The 25,736-nt window shown below is 45.5% G+C and overlaps 1 protein-coding gene across 6 annotated transcripts in view; it reads right to left on the reverse strand.

Moving 5' to 3' along the window:
- Positions 1–25,736, reverse strand: part of LOC145348922 (transcription factor COE3-like) — a 402,710-nt gene that overhangs the window by 102,150 nt on the left and 274,824 nt on the right. For all 6 annotated transcript variants that reach the window (XM_080197025.1, XM_080197054.1, XM_080197017.1 and 3 more), the window contains one exon: positions 15,404–15,521. In XM_080197025.1, coding sequence (XP_080053151.1) covers positions 15,404–15,521 — 118 coding nt within the window. The remainder of the gene's footprint in view (positions 1–15,403; positions 15,522–25,736) is intronic.

The raw sequence follows: 25,736 nt of genomic DNA on the forward strand, positions 1-25,736 counted from the left end.
ATTCTAGCTGGGTAGGTATCCGGTTAATCTACCAAGTGCAGACTTGCATTTCACTGTGACATTTGCCTTTGCTAATTGGATCATAAGCGCTTCCCCACGTGCAGATACCAGAATCCAATCTCCCGGGGATCAGTGAGGGAATTCTGCCGTCTTAATGTTCTGCAGATAAGCTTTCATAATCCATGCTAATTGTTGGCTAATATGACATTGAATCTACAGGACAGAAACAGGCCATTTGACCCCGATAGGTCAATGCTGGTCTTTATGTTCCACATGAGTCTCCTCTCACCTTTCGTCACCTACCCTTTTATTCCATTCTCGCTAACACAGAGTAAACCTCCTCCTGAATGCATCTATGCCACTCAATTCAACTACTCCAAGTACTCAGTTCCACATTCTGAGCACTCGCTGGGTAAAGATGCTTAGTCCTCATCCTTGAGGATATCTTTACTCAGAATATCCTTGAGGATGCTTGAGGATATCTTTACTCATATCTTTACTCAGAGGGTAGTAAGGGCGTGGAATGCCCTGCCTGCAGCAGTTCTGGACTCGCCAACTTTAAGGACATTCAAATGGTCAGTGTATTGGCATATGGATAATATTGGAATAGTTTCGGTTAGAGGGTCATTAGATTGGTTCCACTGGTTGGCGCAACATCGAGGGCCGAAGGGCCTGTACTGCGCTGTAATGTTCTATGTTCTGTGTTAAGTGTCATCCACAAACTTACTAATCCTACCCCCCACATAGTCATCAATGTCATTCATCAATGACAAATAATAGGAGGCCCAACACAGATCCTTGTGGTTCGCCACTGGACACTGGCTTCCAGTCACTAAAGCAGCTTTCTGTTATCACCCTCTGTCTCCTACAACTGAGCCAATTTTGAATCCACTTTATCTAATTACCCTGTATCCCATGTGAATTTACCCCCTTTACAAGTCTTCCATGTGGGACTTTGTCAACGTCTTTGCTGAAATCTATATAAACTACATCGACAGCACTACCCTCGTCTACACACCTGGCCACCTCCTCAATAAATTCAGTCAAATTTGTTAGCATGACTTCCCTCTGACGAAGCCATGCTGACTACCCCTGATCAAGTTTTGCCTTTCCAAGTGAAGATAGATGCTCTCCTTCAGAACTTTCTCTAACTGTTTCCCTACTACTGGTCTGTTGTTCCCTGGTTTATCGCTATGACCCTTCTGAAATAGTGGAACCACATTAGCTGTTCTCCAGTCAATTGCCATCTACCCCATGGCCAGAGAGAAATTGAAAATTTGGTTCAGAGTCCCTGCAATCTCCTCCCTTGCCTCCCACAGCAGCCTACGTCATAATTCAACTGGATCTGGAGATTTATCCACTTTTAAGCCTGCTAACACCTTCAATACCTTGTCCTTCCCTGTGTCAATCTGCTCAAGAACCTCACAGTCTCTCTCCCTGAATTCCATACCGTCATCTTCAGCCTTTTGGGTGAAGGCGATTATGAAATATACGTTCGACATTTACCAATGTCCTCTGGCTCCACCCGCAGATCTCCCACTTGGTCTCTAATGGGCCCTACTCTATTCCTGGTTATCCTCTTCCCATTGATATACTTATAGAATATATTTGGATTTTCCCTGCCAGAACTTCCTCATATCCCCTTTTTACATTCCTGATTGTTGTCTTAAGCTCCACCCTGCGCTTTTATACCTCACTAATGCCTCAACCGATTTGCTCCCTTTGTACTTTTTTAAAAGCTTTTCCTTTCCTTCTCATTGTTTCCTGAATTTTTTATGAAGTCTATTTATTTATTAGGCACAAGTAAGGTTTACATTAATACTGCAATGAAGTTACTGTGAAATTCCCTTAGCCACCACACTCTGGCACCTGTTCGGGTACAATGCACCTAACCAGCACGCCCTTCAGACTGTAAGAGGAAACCAGAGCACCCGAAGGAAGCCCATGGAGACACGGCAGAACATGCAAACTCCTCACAGACAGTGACCCAAGTCGGGGTTCAAATCTGGGTTCCTGGCGCTGTGAAGCAGCACTGTTAACCACTCTGGTCATCCATGGTTCTCTGGGTTTGTTATTCCTATCTATCACCGTAGAGGGAACATGTTGGGCTTGCACCCTCCCCATTTCCCTTTTGAATGTTACCCCACAGCCCTTCTGGAGAATTTCCCATTATTAGCTGTTCCCAGTCTAACTTGGCCATGGCCTATCTTATTTTACAAAAGTCCGCTCTCTTCCAAACCAAAACTTTTTTTTTGCAGCTTGTCTATTTCCTTGTCCATAACAAGCTTAAATTTTACCATGTTGTGATCACTATTGCCAAAATGCTCTTCCAACACTACCTCAACCACCCGCCTGGTTTCGTTTCCCCAGAATTAGATCCAGTACAGCTCCCTCCCTTGATGGACCCTTCATATATTGATTTAAAAAGTTCTCCTGTACACATTTCAAGAAATCTACTCCATCCAAGCCTTTAACACTATGTATATCCCAGTTAATGTTGGAAAAGTTGAAATCGTCTACTATAAAATTATCTAATCACCCTATTGTTATAGTTATTATTTTTATACATCTTTGCCTCCTGGAGATGACGGATGGGCTTTGGGGAGTCAGGTATTGAGTTCTCACCTCCTAAGCCCAAGCCCCTGACCTGGTCTAATGGCAACAGTATTTAAATGGCTTGTCCAATTAAGTTTCATTCAACTTGCTGATCATTCTTTTAGTGATTAGTGAGCATAGTCACTTAAACCTAAGATTATCCTCTACATTGCTCCCCTGTAAGCCAGTCACTGTAACCAATGTACTCTTAATTTTGTTCCTTCACCCAGCCATGAATGGTGGTCTGTAACTAGTGATATTCATGGTATTAATGATGGCGTTTGCTACCAAATAAACCTGTTGGATTTTAACCTGGTGTTGTGAGACTTCTTACTCGTGGTAGTCTGCAGGGATCCATGCTGGGACCTCTGTTGTTTGTAGTATATATAAATGAGAAATTGTAGTTGGTCTAATTAGCAAGTTTACAGATGATACTAAGATTGCTGGAGTTGCAGAGAGTGATGAAGATTATCACAGAATGCAGCAAGAAATGGATAGACTGGAAAATTGGGTGGACAAATGGCAGATGGAATTTAATCCAGCCAAATGCAAGTTGATGCATTTTGGTAAATCCAATTCAGTGGAAGCTATAAAATAAATGGCAGAACCATCAGAAGCATAGACACACAGAGAGATCTGGGAGTACAGGTCCACAGATCCTTAAAAGTGACGGCACAGGTGGAAAAGGTGGTAAAGAAAGCAAATGGCATGCTTACCTTCATAGGCTGGGGCACCGAGTATAAAAGTTGGCAATTTGTGTTACAGTTACATAAAATGTTGGTTGGACCACATTTGAAATACTATGTCCAATTCTGGTTACCATGCTACCAGAAGGATGTGGAGGCTTTGGAGGGAGTACAGAAAAGGTTTACCAGGATGCTGGCTGGTATGGAGGGTATTACAGTAAAAAGTCTGACAACACCAGGTTTTAGTCCAACCTATTTATTTGATAATATACTCACAAGCTTTCGGGTTAGCCCCTTCGTCAGGTGAATGGAGAGTCCAGAACTCTCCATTCACCTGACGAAGGGGCTAACCCGAAAGCTTGCGAGTATATTATCAAATAAATAGGTTGGACTAAAACCTGGTGTTGTCAGACTTTTTACTGTGTTTACGCCAGTCCAACGCCGGCATACCCACATCATGGAGGGTATTAGCCATGAAGAGAGATTGAATAAACTGGGATTGTTCTCCCTGGAAAGACAGAGACTGAGGGGCAACCTGTTAGAAGTTTATAAAATTATGAGAGGTGTAGATAAGGTGAACAGTTGGAAGCTTTTTCCCAGAGCAGAAATGACAATTACAAGGGGACACAATTTCAAGGTAAGGGGGGAAAGGTTCAGTAGAAATGTGCGGAGGAAGTTTTTCACACAGAGATTAGGGGCCTGGAAAGCTCGGAAAAGCGAGGTGGTTGTGGCAGACACAGTCGCCACATTTAAGATTTATCTAAATAGACACATGAACAAGCGGGGAATGAAGGGATACAGATGGGTGGTCTAGATAGGACAATGTGGTCGGCGTAAGCTTGATGGGCTGAAGGGCCTATTCCTGTGCTGCATTGTTCTTTGTTCATAGTCAGGCAGTGTAACACTGGGAGAAATGAATTCAATACACAAAAACCTAGAAAACTGTTTGCAGATGTAACTGAATTGACAGCAGATTCTCAGCAGAAATGGAATCAGTAACGCAAAGCGCTGGGGCAGGCAACAGCTACTGAGAGTGTGAGAGTATGAGATTAACAATGCCAGTAACACGGAGCAAGGGGAGGAATTGATGAGTTTAGACATTAAGTTTATTTATTTTACTACTACTTTATCACAAATAGGTTTACATTAACACTGCAATGAAGTTATTGTGAAAATCATAGTCGCCACACTCCGGCGCCCGTTCGGATACTCCAAGAGAGGATTTAGCACAGCCAGTTTGCCTAACCATCACATCTTTCGGACTGTGGGAGGAAACTGGAGCACCCGGAGGAAACCCACGCAGACGCGGGGAGAACGTGCAGGCTCCGTCCAGACAGTGACCCAAGCCGGGAACCGAACTATGTGTCCTGACGCCCTGAGACAGTAAAGCGAATCACTAGGCTGTCCGTGTGGTAGTGTAAGTGATCTGGATTAACATTGGCAAAATACAGATAAAAGAGATCCATCCTTGACTGGTGTCCTTTGGCAGCTGATATTTGCAAGGGTCTCAAGAGGTCTGGAGCAAGTGGTCGATTCCTTCTATCTCTTAATCCTCTTTTGAACGAGATATTCCTTTAGCTTTTACTGATAGGTGTTAATTAGCACAGCATTGACTGTATGAGCCAAGAGTCTTAATTCAAGCTTGTTAACCACACTGTCACATTTCCTTTCTCTGTCGTCACACTATCAGATTCCACATTGCCCATTTCTTTTTGTTTAGAGTGTGCAGTAATCACTAAGCCAGGCAACAGCTCCCTCAGTGACTAAACTGGGCTCTCTCGGCCTCTGCTGAGTTCTGTCAGGGGGCAGTCCTCAGTAATGTGACTCATTGATTGGGGTACACCACAGCTGCAGGCTGGGTTCCCTGCAAGGCCCCATTTGTGCCAATTTGCCACACAAAGGCCTCAGTCAGTGTGGAAGCAGTTGCGGAGTGCCCAGCATTGGCACAGCAAGTTGAAACCGGGTGGACGGGCTGAGGGACCGGTGGTTTTTAATGGTGGTGTGTTGGTTCCATTCCCGTTACCACAGGGCCTCTGCTGTGGTTCCTTGGCACGGTGGTCTGAGCCATGCAGACTGGCGCGATGGGAGGAAAGCAGCCTGTGCATTGGTAATGTCCTTGTGTCGCGGCAGGCTTTGGATACTCCCTACAATGCAGAAGGAGACCATTCAGACCATCGGGTCTGCGCTGGCTTTCCTAAAGAGCATCTACTAAGGCTCACTACACCCCCTTCCCCCAATTCCCCATAAGCCTGTGCACTGATCGTAGTCAATCCACTTAACCAACACATCTTTGGGCTGTGGGAGGAAACCTACATAGACACAGGGAGACTGTGCAAACTCCACACAGTCACGTCAGGCTGGAATTGAACCTAGGTCCCTGGCATTGTGAGGCTAGTGTTGACCACTGTGCCACAGCGCTGCCCATTTAATACCTCAGCCACACACCCAACCTCCATGTGCAAATCCTCATTTTGATCCCAAACCACCCTATACCTCCTTTGGCAACTCTTTGACTGTTTATATGCCTATAGAAATACTTTGGGATTTATTTTTTATGTTAGCTGTCAGCCTCTCCCTTTCCTTCTCTTGTTTGTTCCTTCACCTGCCCTTTAAACCTTTTATATTCAGTCTGGTTTTCAACTATAATTTTTTTACCTGACATCTGTCATGAGCACATTCTTTGTTCCTTTGCATAATTTCGATCTCTTTTGACATCCAGGGTGATCTTGATTTGTTTGCCTTACCTTTCCCTCTCGAGGGAATATACCCTGACTGCTCCAGAACCATCTCTACTTTGAAGTTAATCCATTGTTCAGTTATCACTTCCCTTGGCAAACTTAACTCCGACTGAGAATCGCAGAATCACAAAGCGCAGAAGAGGCCCTTCGGCCCTTCGAGTTTGCACTGACACCTGACAAACACCTGACCTCGCACCTAATCCCATTTGCCAGTACTCTGTTGTAGGAAAAATGCTTGAATCCGTAATCAAGGAGAAACTAGCGAGGCATCTTGAGAAGAATTGTTTGATAGAGCAGATGCAGCACGGTTTCGTTAAGGGGAAGTCGTGTCTGACGAATTTATTGGAGTTCTATGAGGATGTGACTAGTGCGGTGGATAGAGGGGAACCGGCGGATGTGGTGTTTCTTGATTTTCAGAAGGCGTTTGATAAGGTGCCGCACAAGAGGTTGTTACAGAAGGTTAGGGGGCATGGAGTTGGGGGTAGGGTGTTAGCGTGGATAGAGGATTGGTTGTCAAATAGGAGGCAGAGAGTGGGTGCCAATGGGTGCTATTCGGATTGGCGGATGGTGACTAGTGGAGAGCCCCAGGGATCGGTACAGGGGCCTCAGCTATTTACCATTTATATAGATGATCTGGAGGAGGGAACTGAGTGTAAGGTGTCGAAATTTGCTGATGGCACAAAGATTGGTGGAACGGCAAATTGTGCGGAGGGTGTGGAAAGTCTGCAGAGGGATCTAGATAGGCTGAGCGAGTGGGCGAGGACCTGGCAGATGGAATACAATGTTGGCAAGTGTGAGGTTATCCACTTTGGTAGGAATAATGGTAGGAAGGACTACTACTTACACGGCGAAAAGCTGCAGCATGCTACGGTGCAGAGGGACCTGGGGGTCCTTGTGCATGAGTCGCAAAAATCCAGCCTGCAGGTGCAGCAGGTGGTCAGGAAGGCGAATAGGATGCTGGCCTTCATAGCGAGGGGGATTGAATATAAAAGTAGAGAGGTCTTGCTGCAACTGTACAGGGCACTAGTGAGGCCGCAGCTGGAGTACTGTGTGCAGTTTTGGTCGCCGCACTTGCGCAAGGATATTTTGGCCTTGGAGGGAGTGCAGAGGAGGTTTACTAGGCTGATACCGGAGTTGAGGGGGTTGAGCTATGAGGAGAGGCTGAATAAACTAGGCTTGTACTCGTTAGAGTTTAGAAGAATGAGGGGAGATCTCATTGAGACGTATAAGATGATGAATGGGATGGATAGGATAGAGATGGAGAGACTTCCCGCTCAGAAAGGACAGTAGGACTAGGGGGCACAGCCTCAAGATAAAGGGGGGACGGTTTAGAACGGAGTTGAGGAGGAACTTCTTCACTCAAAGGGTGGTGAATCTCTGGAATTCTCTGCCCGTTGAAGTGGTGGAGGCTGCCTCGCTCAATATTTTTAAGACGCGGGTTGATGGGTTTTTGATAAGCGAGGGGATTAAGGGTTATGGGGAGAGGGCGGGAAAGTGGAACTGAGCAGCGACAGATCAGCCATGATCTTATTGAATGGCGGGGCAGGCTCGAAGGGCTAGATGGCCTACTCCTGCTCCTATTTCTTATGTTCTTATGTTCTATGCTCAAATCCTCTCGCTATGAAGACCAACATACCACTTGTCTTCTTTACCGCCTGCTATGCCTGTGTGTTTTCTTTCAGCGACTGACGCACAAGGACTCCAAGGTCTTGTTGAGTATCCACTGCTCTCAATTTTCACCCATTCAAGTAATAATCTGTCTTCTTATTATTGCTGCCAAAGTGAATAACCTCACATTTATCCACATTATACTGCATCTGATGCCCACACACTCAGCCTATCCAAATCATGCTGAAGCATCCCTGCATCCCTCACAGCTCACCCTCCCACCCAGCTTTGTACCATCTACAAATTTGGACATGATACATTCAGTTCCGGCTTCCAAATCATTAATATATAATGTGAACAATTGGGGTCCTAGCACAGATCCCTGTGGAACCCCAGTCACTGACTGCCAATCAGAAAAAGACCCATTTATGCCAACTCTTTGCTTCCTATTGCTAACCAGCTTTCTATCCATCTCAAGACATTACCTGCAATCTCATGTGCTTTAACTTTACATCGTAGTCTGTTACATGATCATTTGTTGAAAGCCTTCTAAAAAAGTAAATAAACCACATCCACTGGTTCTCCTCGGTCAGTTACATTCACAAAAAATTCCAATAGATTCGTCGAGCATGATTAGCCTTGTGTAAATCCTTACTGGATTTGTCTGATTGTACCAATGCCTTCCAAATGCCGAGTTATTGAACCCTTGATAAAAAATTTAATTTCCTTCTGCCTTAGAGCCAATGAAGCACTTTGGAAGTCGTCACTATCGTGACGTCAAAAAAAAGATACTCACTTTGTACACAACAAGCTCCCCCCCCAGACAGCAACCAGTTAAATCATCAGTTAATTTAGTTTTTGTGATGTTGATTGAAGGCTGAAAGTTTGGTAGGATTTCATTGCTGCTCCACTTCAACATAGCCCACCCACTCGGGAAAGAAAAGCCCCACCTTAATGTCTCAGAAAACTACACCTCTGGTAGCGCAGCACTCCCTCAGTATGTGCTGAAGAATCAATCACAACAGCTTGCATTTACAAAAGGTTTCCAATGCAGGAAAAGGTCCGAACTTAACACAAAACTAAACAAGGCAAAACTAAGACAGGTGACCCAGCAGAGGTTCGAAAAGGCAGCTCGTCACCATCTTCTCAAGGGAAATTATGGATGAGTAACAGCTTTCTATTTATTCTTTCATGGGACATGGGCATCGCTGGCTGGCCAGCATTTATTGCCCATCCCGAGTTGCCCTTGGAAGCCACATGTAGGCCAGACCAGGTAAGGATGGTAGATTTCCTTCCCTGAAGGACATTAGTGAACGAAATAGGTTTTCCTGACAATCACCAAAAGTTTCATGGTCATCAGTAGATTCTTAACTCCAGATATTTTGTTCTTGAATTCAAATTCCACCATCGGCCGTGATGGGATTTGAACCCAGATCCCTGGAGCGTTAACTGAGTTTCTGGATGAATAGTCTAGCGACAATACCACCAGGCCATCGCCTCCGCAGGTGTTTGCCTTTCCAGTGATGCTCACACCACATGAACATTTCTTTCTTTTCCTATCAGTTCACCTGCCTGAGTTCACTTTCCTGGAGGAAGGAGCCAGTTTCGCCCTCTTAGTGGCAACTTTTTCCTGCACTTTCTCCAGTGTCCTGTGTCAGGGAGAACAGGTCTGTGCTCAATCTGCAAAGTGTCTGCCTTATCGCACTCTCAGCGATCAGAATGTATTTGGTTTTGTAATGGATATCCCTTATTCTGGGCCTGCCAAGGGAAGAGCTAATTTCTCGTCTCAATACAAACTGATTTTCATGCCTAAAGTTATCTTTGAATTTGCAGTAACGACTCTGAGACCCCGCACAAACTGTTTCCAATTAGGCTGTCCAGATGGCAGCTGTTCAATCCACTAATAGGATATAAAGTTTCCCTCTTTCGCGGCCATCTGTTCCTTTATTTACGAACAGTGTCTGCTGTGTAACTCCAAGAAAATTTACGTTACCCTTCCCAGCAATGTATATATCTGTATTATTTCTAAGGTTTGAGGCATCTGTCTGTCTTCCATGGCTGCTTGAAACCTCCCAAGAATTTCCTCTCAGTCCCTTCTTTGTAATTACCAAATATTCATTCCTAGGTTTCCTTAATAAGTAAACTTTATTACACACAACCTGAACCTTCCACTCCCTCACCTCCGTGGATGCACTGTGCAAGAAGCACTGGGCAGTGACTCGCCGAGCCTCTTTTGATAGCGCTTTCCAAACTCATGATCTCTCCCATCAAGGAGGACAAGGGCAGCAGATGCATAGAATAATCTGCAAGTTCCCCTCAAAGTCCACCCACCCACGCCATCCTGACTTGGACGTACAGGATCGTTAGGTCAAAATCGGCACAGGGGTACAATGGTTAGCATTGCTGCCTCGCAGCACCATGGACCCGGGTTTGATTCCAGCTTTGGGTCACTGTCTGTGTGAAGTCTGCACATTCTCCCCATGCCTGCATGGGTTTCCTCCAGGTGCCCCGGTTTCCTTCCACAGTCCAAAGATGTGCGAGTTAGGCTGATTGGCTGTGCTATGTCGAGCCTAGTGTCAGCGGGACTAGCAACGTAAATATGTGAGGTTACGGGTATAGGGTCTGGGTGAGGTTGTGGTCAGTGCAGGCTTGATGGGCCAAATGGCCTCCTTCTGCACCAAAAGGATTCTATGAAAATCCTGAATCCTTCTACCCAACATTTAATCCTTCTCTCCCACACACACTCAAGGGAGGCAAGTTTGTCGATCTTGCAATTACTATAGATGGGGCCAGAAAATTTGATGGATTATTGAAAGGTCCTTTGATCTTGGGGGCACGAAGAATGGAAAAATCCCACCCATGATGTGCCCTGAGGTGGTAGGGACTTGTGGGATCTTGAGCTATCGACCATGAACGTACAACCAAATCGGTCAAAGCCACAATGGTGTATGAACTTTTGAAATAGGACTTGGTGTTGATGGTGTTCCTGGGATTTTGCTGCTTTTGTGCTCCAGCAAGAGAACTGGGAAGTGGCAATCTTGGCAAGTGGCGATAGGAAGTGAATTTGTACCCAGAAAGAATGGTCCACAGAGGAGTTAACCCCAAAGCAACAACTCAAATTTGCATTTAAATAACACATTTAACATTGCTCAATGTCCCCAGGCACTTCACAAGAGCATATTCAGATGAAAATTGACACTGGAATGAAGGTCAGTAACCAAAGGACACAGATTTCAAATATTTGGCAGGGAAGAGATGAGGAGAACTTTTTACACAGTGCGTTTTAATGAACAAGGATGCACTGTCTGAAAGGCTGGTGAAAGCCAATGTGGTGATAACTTTCAAAAGAGAATTGCATATACACTTGAGAAGAAAATATGATATCTGATGGTTTATGGCATTACTGCTTGACTATCAATTCAAAAATTCAGCTAATGCTTTGGGGGCTCAGGTTCCAATCCCACCACAGCAGATAGTGGAATTTGATAATATCTCTGGAATTAAGAATTTATTGTTGACCATGAAACCAATATCGATTGTCGGAAAAAAACCCATCAGGTTCAATAATGTCCTTTAGGGAAGGAAATCTGCCATTCTTACCTGGTCTGGCCTATATGTGACTCCAGAGCCACAGCAATGTGGTTGACTCTCAACTACCCTCGGGATCTATAGAGTCATAGAGTCACTGGGGTGTACAACATGGAAACAGGCCCTTTGGTCCAACTTGTCCATGCCGCTCCTTTTTTAATCACTACGTAGTCCCAATTGCCTGCATAATCTACGGATGGGCAATAAATGCTGGCCAGCCAGCAACACCCATGTCCCATGACTGAGTAATAAAAAAACACAGGGAACAGCAAGGAGTGAAGCCCCCAACAAACTTATGAGTTAGGAGCTCAGATCAGCCATTCAGCCCCTGATGATCTGATTGTGCCCTCAGCTCCACATTCCTGATGACCATAGAACCATAACACTACAGCACAGAAACAGGCCTTTTGGCCCTTCTTGGCTGTGCCGAACCATTTTTCCGCCTAGTCCAACTCACCTGCACCTGGACCATATCCTTCCACACCCCTCTCATCCATGTACCTGTCCAAATTTTTCTTAAATGTTAAAAGTGAACCCGCATTTACCACTTCATCTGACAGCTCATTCCACACTCCCACCACTCTCTGTGTGAAGAAGCCCTCCCCCCAATATTCCCTTTAAACTCTTCCCTCTTCATCCTTAACCCATGTCCTCTAGTTATTTTTTCTCCCCTAGCCTCAGTGGAAAAAGCCTGCTTGCATTCGCTCTATCTATACCCATCATAATTTTACATACCTCTAACAAATCTCCCCTCATTCTTCTACGCTCCAGGGAATAAAGTCCTAACCTTTTCAACCTTTCTCTGTAACTCAGGTTCTCAAGTCCCGGCAACATCCTTGTAAACCTTCTCTGCACTCTTTCAACCTTATTAATGTCCTTCCTGTAATTAGGTGACCAAAACTGCACACAATACTCTAAATTCTGCCTCACCAATGTCTTATACAACCTCACCATAACATTCCAACCCTTATACTCAATACTTTGATTTGTAAAGGCCAATGAACCAAAAGCACTCTTTACGACCCTATCTACCTGTGATGCCACTTTTAGGGAATTATATATCTGTATTCCCAGATCCCGCTGTTCTACTGCACTCTTCAGTGTCCTGCCATTAACCTTGTATGTTCTACCTTGGTTTGTCCTTCCAAAGTGCAATACCTCACACTTGTCTGCATTAAACTCCATCTGCCATTTTTCAGCCCATTTTTCTAGCTGGTCCAAATCCCTCTGCAGGCTTTAAAAGCCTTTGTCACTGTCCACTACACCTCCAATCTTTGTATCAACAAATTTGCCGATCCAATTTACCACATTACCATCCAGATCATTGATATAGATGACAAACAACAATGGACCCAGCACTGATCCCTGTGGCACACTACTAGTCAAAGGCCTCCACTCAGAGAAGCAATCCTCCACTACCACTCACTGGCTTCTTCCATTGAGCCAATGTCTAATCCAATTTACTACCTCTCCACGTATACCTAGCGACTGAACCTTCCTGACTAACCTCACATGCGGGACCTTGTCAAAGGCCTTACTGAAGTCGATGTAGACAACTTTGACCTTTGACTCCCTCATTAGCCAAGAACTTATCTACCATTGCCTTAAAAATACTGATTGACCTAGCCTCCACCACTCTCCAGGAAGAGAGTTCAATGGATATATGGCCCTCTGAGAGATTTTTTTTTCTCATTCTCTGTTTCATAGGGAAGATCTATTATTTTAACTGTGGTGCCCTTGTTCTATTCTTGCCAACTAGGGGAAACATTCCCTCAGCCCCCAAGTTCTGCAAGTTCCCTCAGGATCTTATCTGTTTCAAGAAGATCACCTCTCAATCCTCTAGACTCTGATGGGTACAACCTTTCCTCATCAAATAACCTACCCCCCACCTCACCATCCCACATATCAGTCCAGTGAACCTGTTCCAAGTTGCTTCTCATGCATTCAAACACAACATCCTTTAAAAGCATCTTCCAAACTCACAATCTCTACCACCTAGAAGGTCCAGGGCAGCAGATGGTACACACCATCTGCAAGTCCCCCTCCAAGCCACTCACCATCTTGGAAATATATCACTGTTCCTTCACTGTTGCTGGGTCAAAATCTTGGAACTTCCTTCCTAACAGCACTGTGGATGTGCTTACACCACATGGACTAAAGGCAGCTCACCACCATGTTCTCTAGCTTAATTAGGGAATGCAACAAATGCTGGCCTTGCCAGTGATGCCCACATCCCATGAATGAATAAAGAAAATCCTTTCTTAAATAAGGAGACCAACACTGGACACAATACCCCAGGTGTGGTCTCACCAACTCCCTGTAGCAAAACATCCCTACTTTTTGCAACACATGACAACATTCCATTTGCCTTCCTAATGACTTACTTTACCCGCTTATTCACTCTTCTTGATTCATGTACCAGGGAGCCCGGGACTCTGTAGCTGAATTCTGCAATCTCTCTCAATTTAGATAAAATGCTACTTTTCTATTCTCCCTGGAAAATGGACCAGCTCACATCTCCCCATTTTATATTCTATCTGCCAGGTTGTTGCCCACTCACAAACTATCTATACCTCTTGGTAGACTCCTTATGTGCTCTTCACATCTTACTTGCCTACTTATCTTAGTGCCAACAGCAAGCTTAACAACCATAAATTCAGTCCCATCATCTAAGCCATTGATGTACATTATAAATAGTTGAGGCTCCAGCCCTGTGGCACTCCACTCACTGAGTATTGAGAGAAATAGCTGATAGACAGCAACATTTCTCACCTCCTGACTTCCCAAAGCCCATCTCCCAACTGTAAGGCAGAAGTTAGGTGTCTGGTAGAACGTTCTCCACTTGTCTAAGTGAGTTCAACACCAACAACATTCAAGCCCCACCACTGGCAACCCATTCACCACCTTAAACATCCACTCCTTCCACCACCAATGCACAGTGGCAGCAGTCTGCACTTTGGGGAGTTGGTTAGCTCAGTTGGCTGCATGGTTGGTCCATGATGCAGAACCAACGGTTTCAATGCCCGTTCGGGCTGAGGTTATTCTTGAAGGTCCTGCCTTTTCAACCATGCTTTTGTCTGAGGTGTGCTAGCTCTCAGGTTAAGTCACCACCAGTCAGCTCTCCCCCCTCAAAGGGAAGAGCAACCTATGCCATCTGGGACTAGGACAGCTATCTACAAGACACACTGTACAACTGACCGAGATTCCCTTGCAACTCGCAACGTCTAAAGCTTAGAACAAGGGTAGCAAGTGCATGGAAACACCACTGCCTAACAGTTCCTCTCCAATTTACACACCATCCTGAATTGGAAGTACATCACCATTTCTCCACTGTTGCCGGATTAAAATCCTGGCACTCCCTCCCCAACAGCACTCTGAATGTACCAAACTCTTACAGACTAAAGTGGTTCTAGAAGGCGGTTCACCAGACCTTCTTCTGAGCAATTAGAGATAGGCAATACACGCTGGCTTAGCTAATGATGCACACATCCCATGAATGAATAAAACAAAACCTTTCTTAATTAGGGAGACCAACACTGGACGCAGTACGCCAGATGTGGTCTCACCATCTCCCTGTATAATTGTAGCAAAACATCCCTAGAAATATATTTTTAAAAAATCCCATCAGGCTGAAATAAAAACAGAAAAAGCTGGTAATACAGATTTGACAGCATCTGTGGAGAGACAAACAATAGCCGGAATTTTACCGCCTGCTCACCACTGGAATCAAAGCAGGCAAGGGGCTAAGTGTGAGAAGGTCCATTGACCCCGGGTGAGGTTTTACGGTTTCAGGACGAGCAAGGCCATAAAATCCCATTAAATGTTTGAGGCTGATGATCTTTTCAGAATCTAGCATGGAATCTCGATCAGGAGCCAATCCTGAGAGACCAGCAAGCTCGTCCATCAATGGTATGCTTCAAAAAACTGGATGCTGAAGTCCAAAGATGTGTGGGTTAGGTTGGTTGGCAATGCCAAATTGACCCTAGTGTCAGGGGGATTAGCAGGGTATGTATGTGGGGTTACAGGAATAGAGCCTAGGTGGGATTGTAGTCGGTACAGACCCAATGGGCTGAACGGTCTCGTTCTGCACTGTAGGGATTCTATCATTCTATGAACCATTGACAGCATCTTCGAAAGGCAACAGAGAGTAATGAGTGGTACTGCAGCTGTGTTCCAGATGTGACATACCTTCACAGGGGTCAAGCCTCCGAGCCCTCCGCCCGTGCTTCGAGTTGTTGTGGATGAACATGTTGTCGGACACCGCCAGAACATGACCGTCCACATTAATCGTTGTGCAAATGACCACCTGCAAAAAACAAGACAACCTAGGGGTGAGGAGCCGGGGACAAAAATAGTCAACCTTTGACACAAAATATAATCAAAACACACCAATATGCCTTTTAGTTCGACAGGTCCAAATTGGTGCTGGTGCTCCAAGCAAGCCTCTTCAATTATTTACCCCATGTGGCATGGTGACACAGTGGTTAGCACTGCTGCCTCACAGCTCCAGGGATCCTGATTCGATTCCCAGCTTGGGTCACTGTCTGTGTGGAGTTCGCACATTCTCCTCGCATCTGCGTGGGTTTCTTCCGGGTGCTCCGGTTTCCACCCACACTCCAAAGGTGTGCGTGTTAGGTTGATTGGCCATGCTAAATTGCCCCTTAGTGTCTTGGGATGTGGAGGTTAGAGGGGTTAGCTAGGTAAGTATGTGAGGGGATCAGGCCTGTTGGGATTATTGTCGGTGCAGACTCGATGGGCTGAATGGTCTCCTTCTGCACTGTAGGGTTTCTATAATTCTATTGACACTCACTGAATTCATCTAAATTTGTCCAAAATCACCTTAGTCAATCTTCAAATGTATCCAAACAAGCTCAGCAGCCAGTAACATTATTCTATGGCCCAAGATACTTTTAGCATACCAGACAATATGTCCACACCTGAAATACCAGATTCTATACATTAGAACGGAGTTGAGGAGGAACTTCTTCACTCAAAGGGTGGTGAATCTCTGGAATTCTCTGCCCGTTGAAGTGGTGGAGGCTGCCTCGCTAAATATTTTTAAGAAGCGGGTTGATGGGTTTTTGATAAGAGAGGGGATTAAGGGTTATGGGGAGAGAGCGGGAAAGTGGAACTGAGCCACAACAGATCAGCCATGATCTTATTGAATGGCGGGGCAGGCTCGAAGGGCTAGATGGCCTACTCCTGCTCCTATTTCTTATGTTTTCTTATGTTCTTAATCTGTCTTCCATGATATTGCCTGAGAAATGGATGTTGACAGATGTAGATAATGGGGACAATACGCAATGCCCACCGGATATTTTAGGCAAACTGAACATACAAAATGTGTCATTTGGAAAAGTTCATCATATTTGCTAGTGTCACAGGTAGGCTTACATTAATATTGCAATAAAGTTACTGTGAAAATCCCCCAGTCGCCACATTCCGGCGCCTGTTCAGGTACACTGATGGAGAATTTAGCATGGCCAACGCAGCTAACCAGCACGTCTTTCAGACTGTAGAAGGAAACCGGAGCACCCGGAGGAAACCCATGCAGACACGGGGAGAACGTGCAGAAGCCACATAGACAGCTGACCCAAGCCAGAATCGAACCCAAGTCCCTGACGCTGTGAGGCAGCAGTGCCACCGTGTCACCCAATTAGTCACCAACAGATTCATACATGAGGTGAGGAAGACCCCCAGCGGTGGAGAACCATAGATCCAAAGTCACCAGTACCTTCCAAACACACTGCCCTTACCACACCTTGGGTTAAACATGTACTCGATCCCGAAATGGTACTTCCTGGAAGAAATTTACTTCACAACTGCAACTTGCACTCATACCTCTTAACATAGAAGATTATTCCAAGGTTGATCACCGGGATGCAAACCAGCACAAACTATCAGTAATGCCACATAAGAAGATACGGGGACAAGAGTTGGGTCAAAGTGGTTAGTTTTGAGGAGCATCCTTAAAGGAGGAATGAGGACGAGGGAGGCAGGGGAGTTTAGGGATTGAATTCCAGAGCTAAGGGACCAGGCAACTGGAGAGACAGTTGCCAGTGCTGGGGGAATGATGGAAATTAGGGATGTGTAAAAGGCGGGAATTTGAGAAGTGCGGAGGTCTCATCAGAGGAAGATTGCTTAACGAGGCTGATACCAGAGATGAGGGGGTTAGACTATGAAGAGAGACTAAATAGACTGGGTCTGTACTCATTGGAGTTTAGAAGGATGAGGGGGGATCTTATAGAGACGTATAAGATAATGAAAGGGATGGATAGAGTAGAGGTAGAGAGATTCTTCCCACTCAGAAAGGACAGCAGGACTAGAGGGCACAGCCTCAAGATAAGGTGGGGGGGGCAGTTTAGAACGGAGTTGAGGAGGAACTTCTTCACTCAAAGGGTGGTGAATCTCTGGAATTCTCTGCCCGTTGAAGTGGTGGAGGCTACCTCGCTAAATATATTTAAGACACAGGTAGATAGGTTTTTGATAGACAAGGGAATTAAGGGTTATGGGGAGAAAGCGGGAAAGTGGAACTGAGCCACTTCAGATCAGCCATGATCTTATTGAATGGCGGGGCAGGCTCAAAGGGCTAGATGGCCTACTCCTGCTCCTATTTCTTATGTTCTTATGTTTTTATGCTTTTGAATGAATAAACATTAACTGCTTGCATGTTACTGACCACTCACTCACTGAAATAGTGGGTGTGACTGTCCGGTCCCTTCCGCCGTGGGCACCATCGCGGGTGGGACAAAATACCTGACGGACCAGGAAATGGTCCATTGACTTTGGGCAGGATTGTGCCACAGGACTGGAAAATGCCACCCTTAGTTTCCACAGCTTTGCATTTTAGTCTCATTCCAATCCATTTCCCCTGGTTCTACTCTTCCAGACAAGGTGAGAGAATTTGTCCATCAAAAAAACCGCAAAAACTAAGATCCAACACAGAACATAGAGCAGTCCAGCCACAGTGTCGTGCCAAGCATGATGCCAAATTAAACTAATCCTTTCTCCCTGCCCTTGGTCCATCGCCATTCCTTGCATTCCTTGCATCTAAAAGCCCCTTAAAATCACATCTGCCTCCACCACCACCTCTGGGAGCACATTCCAGACGCCTACCACTCTCTGTGTAAAAAATTTGCCTCTTGCTCCTCAAGTGCATGCCCTCTAGGTTTTTTAAAATTATTTATTTGTGGGACATGGGCATCACTGGCTGGCCAGCATTTATTGCCCATCCCTAGCTGCCCAAGTGCAGTTGAGAGTCAACCACATTGCTGAGGCTCTGGGGTCACATGTAGGCCAGACCAGGGAAGGACAGCAGATTTCCTTCCTTAAAGGACCTTGGTGAGCCAGATGCATTTTTCTGACAATGGTTTCATGGTCATCATTAGATTCTTAATTCCAGATTTCTTTTGTTGAATTCAAATTCCACCACCTGCCATGGCGGGATTTGAACCCGGGATCCCAGAACATTAGTTGAGTTTCTGGATTCAAAGTCTAGCAATAACACCATTCGGCCGTCACCTCCTCATCTGCTATTAGGCATTTTGGGTGGGATTTTACAGCCTAGCTCGTTCTGAAACTGTAAAATTCCACCCAAGGTCAACAGACCATTCCCCGCTCCACCCCTCGCCCGCTCCTCTTCCTGTGCAGGGCAGGGTGGTAAAATTCCAGCCTTCAACTCTGGGAATGAGATTCTGACTGTCAACCCGATCTGTGCCTCTTAATTTTATAGACTTCTATCAGGTCTCCCCTCAGCCTCCAGAGAAAACAACCCTAGTTTTTCCAGCCTCTCCTCATGCCCTCTAGTCCAGGCAGCATCCTGGTAAACCTCTTCTACACCTTCTCCAAAGCCTCCACATCCTTCCTGTAATGTGGCGACCAGAATCGAATGCAATGCTCTTAAATGCGGCCTAACTAAAGTTTTATAAAGCTTCAACTTGACATCCTGACTCAATGCCCAGGCCAATAAAGGCGAGCGTGCCATTCCGTCCTATAATGTGTAATCTTGTAGCCCAAGGTGACAATGTTGTTTAAGGAGTTAATGAAACGGCGCAAAAAAAGTCTTTCCTTTATTCTTTTGGCAAACTCTTGCACAATGTGAGCAGTAACCAGGCAGTTAATCCATGTAAGTAATGGAGTTTTCCTTGCAGTAATTTCATTATCAGTCACTCACAGTGCCTTACCAAGTGGCTTGGTTAGTCCCCTCTTTGTTTTGATTGATCTTTTGACAGATTAACCAGTGGCTTTATTTAATTAAGTTCGCCTCACTTGAGAAATGCAATACGCATAAAAAAAAAACTCCAGCCCCTAATGGGATTGCTCTCATAATAAAGGAGTTTGTGAAATGCTTGTGGATGTTCTTCCATTTTATTTGTTCTCCAGTGCCTGGGGCCAGTTTGAGGCTCTTGTGTTTTCTTTTTAATTACTCCTTATACAGTCAATCTCACTTAATCAGGCAATGCTTAAATTTGCCTCCCTCTTCACTGGAGCTGAGGATAGCTTTTTTTCTTGTTGCTTCCCCTCACACGTTCCCAATTTTTATTTAGCCGGAATAACATATTGCAGATGTTGACAACTGTGAAATTCGATAATTTTTATGTATGAGAAACTTAAAACTGGCCCATTGTATCATTTTATTTTCAAGTCTCATTCTAACCCAGGGTCTCTGAACTGTGGAGCTCCTTCCCTCCCTCAGCCCTTCCAGTCTTTCATTTCTTTATTCATTCGTGGGATACGGGGCATTGCTAGCTGGCTGGCATTCATTGCCCATCCTTAGTTGCCCAAGCAATTGAGAGTTAACCACATTGCTGTGGCTTCGCGTCTCATGTAGGCCAGACCAGGTAAGGACGGCAGATTTCCTTCCCTAAAGGACGTCAGTGATCTGGGTTGGTTTTTCAACAAATTGAAAATGCTTTCATGGTCATCAGTAGATTCCTAATTCCAAATTTCATTTTTATTAGTTCATGGGACATGGGCGTCGCTGGCTGGCCAGCATTTATTGTCCACCCCTAGTTTCCCGAGGGCAGTTGAGAGTCAACCACATTGCTGTGGATCTGGAGTCACATGTAGGCCAGACCAGGTAAGGACAGCAGATTTCCTTCCCTAAAGGACATTAGTGAACCAGATGGTTTTTTCCAACAATCAAAATGGTTCCATGGTCATCAGTAAATATGTAATTCCAGATATTTTTTATTGAATTCAAATTCCACCGTCTGCCATGGTGGGATTTGAACTCGGGTCCCCCAGAACATTTGCCAACTTTCTGGATTAATAGCCTAGCGATAACACCACTCGGCCATCTCCACCTCAACGTGGGTCCTTGGATTACTGGCCCAATGACAAACCCAGGTCCCCAGAACCTGAGCTAAATTAGCGCTAATACAACGATGCTATCGCCAACCCAACTTGGTCCCTGGATTACTAATCCAATGACAATGCCATTACACCACCGCCTCCGCCTTATGATGGCAGTCAAATACCCTGCTGTTGGTCTGGAGTTGGAAGCAAGTCTGTGTAAGGATGGCAGATTTCCTTCCTGAAAGCACATTCATCTTGTTTTATGACAATTTAGTAGTTTCACTGCCAAAATATCTGGCACTTGCTTTTTGTTCCAGAGGTACTCATTCAAGCAAGGTTAAATTCCACCAGCTGCCATGGCGGGATTTGAACCTGGTTGCTGGAACTTTCTGTCCTGCTGTTGCACGCTTTGGGGTGGAAAATTCCTACCCAAAGCCAACTGACTATTGGCCGGTCAGATTTTCCATGCCAGTCATGATTCTTGCCAATGGGCAGACCAGAAACCTCTGGTTGGTATCTGGACCATTAGTTCTGGCCTCTGGGTTCCTAGTCCAGTAACATTACCAAGACATTACCAAGACTCCATTTCAACATGCTAAAAGTAAATTATTAAAGTTTATTTATTAATCACAAGTAGGCTTAATAGTGCAATGAAGTTACTGTAAAGATCCCCTATATACCACACTCCGGTGTTTGTTCGGGTACACTGAGAAAGGATTTAGCATAGCCAATGCATCTAACCAGCACTTCTTTCAGACTGTGGAAGGAAACCAGAGCACCCAGAGGAAACCCACGCAGACATCAGGAGAATGTGCAGACTCTGCTCAGATAGCGACCCAGGGCGGGAATCGAACTTGGGGCCCTGGCACTGTGAGGCAGCAGTGCTAACCACTATGCCACCATGCTGCCTATTATGTTGTAAGCCTGTTCCTCAGTACTATCTCTTCTGTCCAAATGGCACAGCCTTTGCCATCCGAATGTTGGAAGGTCACAACTCTAGGTGTCATTCTTTAGGACGGATGTCAGAGATAGCGCAGAAGGGTGCAGTTACTGTTGCAGTGTAAGAGATGTGACAACCAGTTTTCACCTAGCAGGCTTCCAAAAACAGCAGTGTGGGTGGTAGGGTGGCAGAGTGGTCAATAGTAACCCCCAAAAACCGCTGGGTTTGATTCCCAGCTTGGGTCACTGTTTGTGCGGAGTCTGGGTGGGTTTTCTCCCACAGTCCGAAAGAAGCTAAATTCTCGCTCAGTGTACCCGAACAGGCACCAAAGTATGGCAACTAGGGGATTTTCACAGTAACTTCATCACAGTTAATGTACCCCTCCTTGCGACACTGATAAATAAACTTTAAAAACAAAAATGAAATTCCACAGAATCTTGTGGACATGTTGGAGTGGACGTTCTGGCATCCTCTGGCCTAACTTATTTCCCAGTTTGAACCATTCCCAAGACTTGACAGGAATGCAGTCTTTGGTTTCGAAGTGTTTGGGATGGCCACCCAAATACTCCCATCGAAATATACTGATTACTTAGGCAAGAAACTTGCGAAAGAAACTAACAGCTCCCCCTGAATAACAAGAGCTTGCATTTATATAGCACCTTTCAAGAGCATTATCAGACAAAATTCAACAGCAAACATGAAAAGAAATAACAGAACAGGTGGCACAAAACTGGCCAAAGAGACTAACAACAGCAATACCAACAATTTATATATTGCCTTTCATGTAATAAGGAGGTCCTCCAGGGTAGGCCCAACCATCTTCAGTTGTTTGATTAATGACCTTCCCTCCATCAGAGGGTCAGAAGTGGGAATGTTCGCTGGTGATTACACAATGTTCAGCACCATTTGCGACTCCTCAGATACTGAAGCAGTCCATGTCCCAATGCAGCAAAAGCTGGACAATATCCAGACTTGGGCTGGCAAGTAACACTGGCACCACACCAATGCCAGGATATGACCATCTCCAACAAGAGATAAGATATCCCTAGACATGCAATGATATTACCATTGCTGAATCTCCCACTATCAATATTTTGGGGGGTTACCATTGACCAGAAACTGAACTTGTCCAGCCATATAAATACTGTCGCTACCAGAGTAAGTCAAAGTTTAGGAATCCAGCAACAAGTAACTCCTGAACCCTGCCCTCCCCCTCTCCCTCCGCACCACCCCTACCCCTCACCCCACCACACTACTCTGAAAGAAAGGCGGAAGCAGGTTCGCTGATAATTTCTGGAAAAAAAGTAGGGATAAAGGTTTGAAAAGGAAAGAGTTGCTGGACAGTAAGGACGTAGGCTTGATCAGACAGCTCTTTCAGAGGGCTGCCACAGGTAGAATGGGATGAATGGCCTCTTCGTGTATTACTCTGTGACTCTGTGAGAGAGGCTGATGAGCTCCTGCTCTCCTCTTGTGAAACCGAGTTCCTCTCCAGTTAGTCAACATATTGTCTTGGCTTCCTGTGCTGCGTAAGGCTCACATTAATGCAGAAGCCTGACCTTTAGGCCGCTGAGGCCTGATCCCTCGCACAACAATGTGAGAGAGCCTGGCTGAAACTCATGTTGAGCAACTGAGGCGATTTACACCTCCTTGTGGAATGTGCCTTTGCAAAGAAGGTCTGGAGTGAGACGCAGTGTTATTTGTCGAGGTTCGTCCCGAGCAGCTCGGTGACGCAGGACTCTGCGCTCTACGGGCTGTTTCCGGGGACGTGCACCGAGACAAACACCAACCGCTGCTGGAGGGTCATCGACTCGGTGAAGGATGCCCTTTGGTCCGCCCGAATCTTGCTGATCCTCCAGTTGCCGAGTGCTGCAGACTGGCACATTCCAAGGTCCAGGACTATGTGCTGACAGATGCGCTGAAGCTTGGGGCAGCTGCCGCAAAGGCACAATGGGGAAAGGCCACACTATAAGGCCTTTTAACAGAGGCAAGACTGAGGGCCCGGGAGCTGTAGAATACTCTCGGCCTGTGTAACTGTGTGCCAATCCGAGAAATAACGGCACGCAGTAAATTTTGAAGCATGTATATAGAATTAAGTTTTGAAATATAATGACTGTAATTTGTATACTACTGTAAAAATGTTTTTATTCTGCACTGTTTGCAATTTTTAGACATGTAGGTTTGCAATAGTTTAATTGAAATTTTTATGAATGAAGTATATTTTTGAAAAAACTGAGGCGATTTACTTTCTTCTCTTTTCTAAAGAACTCCCTAAGTGGCCTCGAGCTGCCAGCTGACTCCTTGTGAGAACTGAGGATGTTGAGGGTGCAAGAACATAGAACATAGAACATAGAACATAGAACACTACAGCACAAACAGGCCCTTCGGCCCACGAGTTGCGCCGATCACATCAACACCTACCAACCTACAGACCTATCTATAACCCTCAATCTCATTAAACCCCATATACTCATCCAGAAGTCTTTTAAAAGACCCCAGCGAGTTCGCCTCCACCACCACTGACGGCAGCCGATTCCATTCACTCACCACCCTCTGAGTGAAAAACTTACCCCTAACATCACTTCTGTACTTCCCTCCCTGTACCTTAAATCTGTGTCCTCTCGTAGCGACCATTTCAACCCGGGGAAATAGCCTCTGAGAGTCCACCCTATCTATTCCTCTCAACATTTTGTAAACTTCTATCAGGTCGCCTCTCAACCTTCGTCTCTCCAGGGAAAAGAGTCCCAGCTTCCTCAACCTAACTTCATAAGGCATGCCTCCCAGTCCAGGCAACATCCTTGTAAATCTCCTCTGTACCCTTTCAATAGCTTCTACATCTTTCCTATAGTGAGGCGACCAGAACTGCGCACAGTACTCTAAATGAGGCCTGACAAGGGTCTTATAAAGACCCTTATAAAGAGAAGTGATCCTCATTTGTTTTGGCACACAGTCACTGGGCAAACCACTTGCACTATTTACATGGCACATTCAAGGATACAGTGGGGGTGGGGGTGTGGGGGTGGAAGGTGCGGCGAAGGGGGCAAGGGGGGGTGCGGAATAGGGGGGTGAGGTGTGTGTATCTCTGGTTGACTGTCAATTATGACTAAGAATCTCAATCTAGCCCTTTGGCAGGCCACAGTTTGTCACTTACAGCTTTAGTGGTAGTTATAGTCAGCGCAGACTCGATGGGCTGAAGGGCCTTTTCTGTGCCGTTCCACTCTCTGTACTATGACTGACAATAAGTTGAGCAACACATCACAGTCGTCCTTTAATTAATTAACACCACTTTTGCTCCTCTTGGACAGATTAGGCCTGCACTGAAATCTTTAATCTTTAATTTGCTCCCATGATGTGGACAAATCAGCATTTATTACCCATCTCCAGTTATCCACTGAGGTGACTAGAACAAAGAACAAGAACAAAGAACAAACAAAGTAAAGTACAGCACAGGAGCAGACCTTTGGCCCTCCGAGCCCATGCCAATCATGATGCCCTCGATACAGACTTTCAGACTCAAGTCCGAAAGAAATGCTGGTTAGGAGCTCTTCCCGCTCAGAAAGGACAGTAGGACTAGGGGGCACAGCCTCAAGATAAAGGGGGAGGCGGTTTAGAACAGAGTTGAGGAGGAACTTCTTCACTCAAAAGGTGGTGAATCTCTGGAATTCTCTGCCCGTTGAAGTGGTGGAGGCTGCCTCGCTAAATATTTTTAAGACGCGGGTTGATGGGTTTTTGATAAGAGAGGGGATTGAGGGTTATGGGGAGAGGGCGGGAAAGTGGAACTGAGCCACAACAGATCAGCCATGATCTTATTGAATGGCGGGGCAGGCTCGAAGGGCTAGATGGCCTACTCCTGCTCCTATTTCTTATGTTCTTATGTTCTTAGGTGCACTGGCCATGCTAAACTCTCCCTCAGTGTACCCGAACAGGCACCGGAGTGTGGCACCAAGGGATTTTCACAGTAACTTCACTGCAGTGTTAACGTAAGTCTACTTGTGACACCAATAAATAAACTTAAGTTTAAACTAAAAAAAACTTTCTGCCCTTACTTGGTCCATATCCCTCTATTCTCTCCTTATTCCTGTACCCATCCAGATGCCTCTGAAATCTTGCTAATGTGCCTGCTTCCACCACCTCCTCTGGCAGCGCACTCCAGGCGCTCACCACTCTCTGCATGAAAAGCTTCCCCCACACATCTCCCTTAAACTTTCCCCCACTCACCTTGAACCTGTTTCCTCTTGTAATTGACACTTCCACCCGGGAAAATGCCTCTGACTATCCACCCTGTCT

This window comes from Carcharhinus amblyrhynchos, chromosome 1 (assembly GCF_965287045.1).
Source record: "Carcharhinus amblyrhynchos chromosome 1, sCarAmb.v2.hapA, whole genome shotgun sequence".
NCBI classification, from domain to species: Eukaryota; Metazoa; Chordata; class Chondrichthyes; order Carcharhiniformes; family Carcharhinidae; genus Carcharhinus; species Carcharhinus amblyrhynchos.